This window comes from Chenopodium album, chromosome 8, assembly GCF_948465745.1.
Source record: "Chenopodium album chromosome 8, dcCheAlbu1.1, whole genome shotgun sequence".
NCBI lineage: Eukaryota > Viridiplantae > Streptophyta > Magnoliopsida > Caryophyllales > Amaranthaceae > Chenopodium > Chenopodium album.
Genome location: NC_137841.1, coordinates 31,385,430 through 31,388,454, shown reverse-complemented (window position 1 = coordinate 31,388,454; position 3,025 = coordinate 31,385,430). Strand labels below are relative to the sequence as shown.

General features: G+C 38.5%; 1 protein-coding gene and 1 non-coding gene across 2 annotated transcripts; one reads left to right on the top strand and one right to left on the bottom strand.

Moving 5' to 3' along the window:
• Window positions 1-281: 281 nt before the first annotated feature.
• On the bottom strand, window positions 282-968 carry LOC145642904 (uncharacterized). Its single transcript, XM_081694064.1, has one exon. The coding sequence runs from the start codon at window positions 966-968 to the stop codon at window positions 282-284; it is 687 nt and encodes a 228-aa protein (XP_081550190.1).
• Window positions 969-2,290: 1,322 nt separating this feature from the next.
• LOC145557069 (small nucleolar RNA R71) lies at window positions 2,291-2,392 on the top strand. The gene has a single exon (XR_014092145.1). It is a non-coding gene; the product is annotated as a small nucleolar RNA R71 (small nucleolar RNA).
• Window positions 2,393-3,025: the final 633 nt, after the last annotated feature.

Genomic DNA, 3,025 nt, shown 5'->3' with positions numbered 1-3,025 from the left:
AAAGTGGCGGAAAGAACAACTTCTCCTTCATTTCCAAGCAACCTCTCGTTGTTGCTTGACAAAACTTCACTAGCTTGCACATCAAAAACCATCTTTTCATTTCTCATTTTCAATCTCATTCTCTTCTTCTTCGAAGCTCTTGCTTTTTTCTTGATTTTTTTTCTTTTCGTAGACGGTTTTGCACCATCTACCTCCATGGAATACTCCTCTTCCTCTCGAGGGTAGTGCTCAAACCAATGAGGAATTTCGAACTCCTCTTAGTTCATAGCCTTTGGAAGCTCCTACTTTTCTTCACTAACTTTCATGCAATCAAAACTCATAAGCACATCACCTAAAATATCATGAATATTGTTAGATGAAGAATCAATCACATACACATTATCAAAAGAACGATGGGAATCATCAGTCTTGATTTCTTTCACAAGGGATAAAGACTCATGCAATGGTTTTAGCTCAAAACTCTCTTTCTTGTTACCAACCCTCAAGGTTATTCGACCTCCCTTAACATCAATCAAAGCTCCCGAAGTAGCTAGGAACGGTCTCCCTAAGATAATAGGAATGTGGTCATCTTCTTCTATTTCAAGCACAATGAAATCAACGGAGATTGTAAAACCACCTATCACTAGGGGAACATCCTCAACTCTTCCCTTGGGAAACTTGATAGACCTATCGGCCAATTGCAAAGTCATGTTGGTAGGAAGAAGTTCTCTTAGCTTTAGCTTCTTGAAGACCGAGAAGGGCATTATGCTCACACTAGCACCCAAATCACATGAAGCATTCTGAAACATGTTACTCTTGATTTTGCAAGGAATGGAGAAATTACCCGGATCATTCATCTTCTTGGGGAGGTCATTGTGAATAAAGGCACTACAACATTCACCAAGCTCCACCAAATCTATATCATTATAATCTCTCTTGCCACTCAAGATATCCTTAAGGAACTTGGAATATCTAGGCATTCTGGTCATGGCTTCGGTAAGAGGGATAGAAAGATGGACCTCCTTCAACATATCAAGAAATCTCCCAAATTATTCATCTAGTTTGTTCCTCATAAACTTTTGGGGATAGGGAAGGTTGGGTTTTCTCACTTCCTCTTGCTCTCTCTCATCACTCTTCTTTTTCTCATGCCTCTCTTCTTTGCTCAAATCTCTTGACACATCTTCCTCTTTTTGCTCACTTGAAACACTCTTCTTCTTCTCCTCCTCACAATCCCTAGAAACTCTCTCTTCAAGATCTCTTCCACTCCTTGTGGTGATGGAATAAACCAGTTTCTTTGGATTAACTCCTTGAAAAGGAAATGAAGAAGGAGTAGCACAATCTTTCAAAGTGATTTCTAGTTGGGTAATTTTTGTCTCAAGCATTTTGTTATGTGTCATGATCTTATTAAATTTCTTATCGCTCACCGCCGTATAGGTGTTCAAGATTTTTGTTTGATTGTCATTTATCTCCTCCAAATCGGACTTGGACAATTGAGAATAGGATTTTTCAACAACACCTTGAGACTTTGGACCAAATCTGGGTGAGGGTCCCCTTTGATTGTTTTGAAATTTTCCCCTATTTTAATTGTTCCAATTGCCTCAATTTTGATTGTTGCCATAATTTTGGTCTTGGCCACCAAATCTTTGAGATTGGCTTTGATTTCCACACCCTTGGCCTTGGTTTTGATTCCTAATAACCTTTGTTTTTATAGTTGCCTCATAAATTTTAGTTTCCTTGATTCCTATAATTACCATTGTTATAGTAATCAAATCCACCTTGTTGGTGAGAATTTCTATTTCCAAAGTTTCTCGGTCCACCAAACCATTGACCATTGTTATTGTTTGAGACAAAATTCACATGTTCACATTCATTATTCTCACCATCATTAAGATTTTCAAACCCATTTGAACAAGTAGAAGCATCATGGTCATAAGACCCACAATTGTCACAAAACAAGCTTCCATTGGGCATATTGTTAGAAGTAGATTGAGCAGTATAGTTAAAAGATGTACCTCTCCTTTTAATGTTGGAGGGATGACCTTGTGCATTAGAAGTTGCACTTTCAAGCTTGGCCTTGATTGTTGTCATCTCCTTCCCCAAACTTGCAATTTGAGAGGATAGATTGTTGATGGCATTAAGGTGATCAACCGAGTAAACCGTTGATCCATTCTTGCTTGAAGACTCTCTTTCTCCTTCTTGCCAATCCACGTAATGGCGCACCACATCTTCTATTACGACTCCCGCATCAAGACACGATTTGCCTTGAGGAATCAACCCTCTATAGAAAATTTGAATGATTTGATATGTTAGGATGCCATGGTGGGAACATTCTCTTTGGTACTCCTTATACCTTTCCCATCCTTCATACAAGATCTCACTAGGCTTTTGCTTGAAACTTTTTATCATTGCTCTTGCCTACGCCGTTTTCTTTTGAGGGTAAAACCTAGACAAGAATTCCTTAGTAACTTCATCCCATGTTCTAAGAGAATTTGGCTTGACCTCCTTGTCTAACCATTCCAAAGCTCGACCTATGAGAGAGAAGGGGAACAACTTGAGTCGAATGAACTCTTGAGAAACTCCATTCACTTTGATAGTGTTGCAATACTTCTCAAACTCTTTAAGATGGTTTAGCGGACTCTCAATCTTAGCCCCACTCAATTGTCTTCTTTCAATCAAAGTGATCATGGTCGGTCTTATCTCAAAATCATTTGTCGATGTTGTTGGCAATGCAATCCCACTTTCAAACCTATATGCACCGGGATTTCCCAACTCCTTTAAAGCAACTCTTGGATTATCTCTGTAGACACCTAAAAATGTCTCCCCAAAACCAAACCCGATGATGAACAACCTTTCACCGCCACTATTGGTCGGGTTCAGTATTTAATCCCGAGAGTGCTTAAAAAATCGTATTTTATTAAATTCATATTTTTGAACAGTCCATGGACTAGTCTTGATGTTTGGTAAAAGCATAGTTTTTATTTCAGCCTAGACTTATTATTTAATTTTAGCCCAAACCTTTTTTTATTTTTGGCCCAAACCTTTTTTT

What these genes read in the sequence shown, in the direction of transcription:
- LOC145642904 (XM_081694064.1), bottom strand. Translation starts at nt 968, where the DNA reads ATGACCAGAATGCCTAGATATTCCAAGTTCCTTAAGGATATCTTGAGT.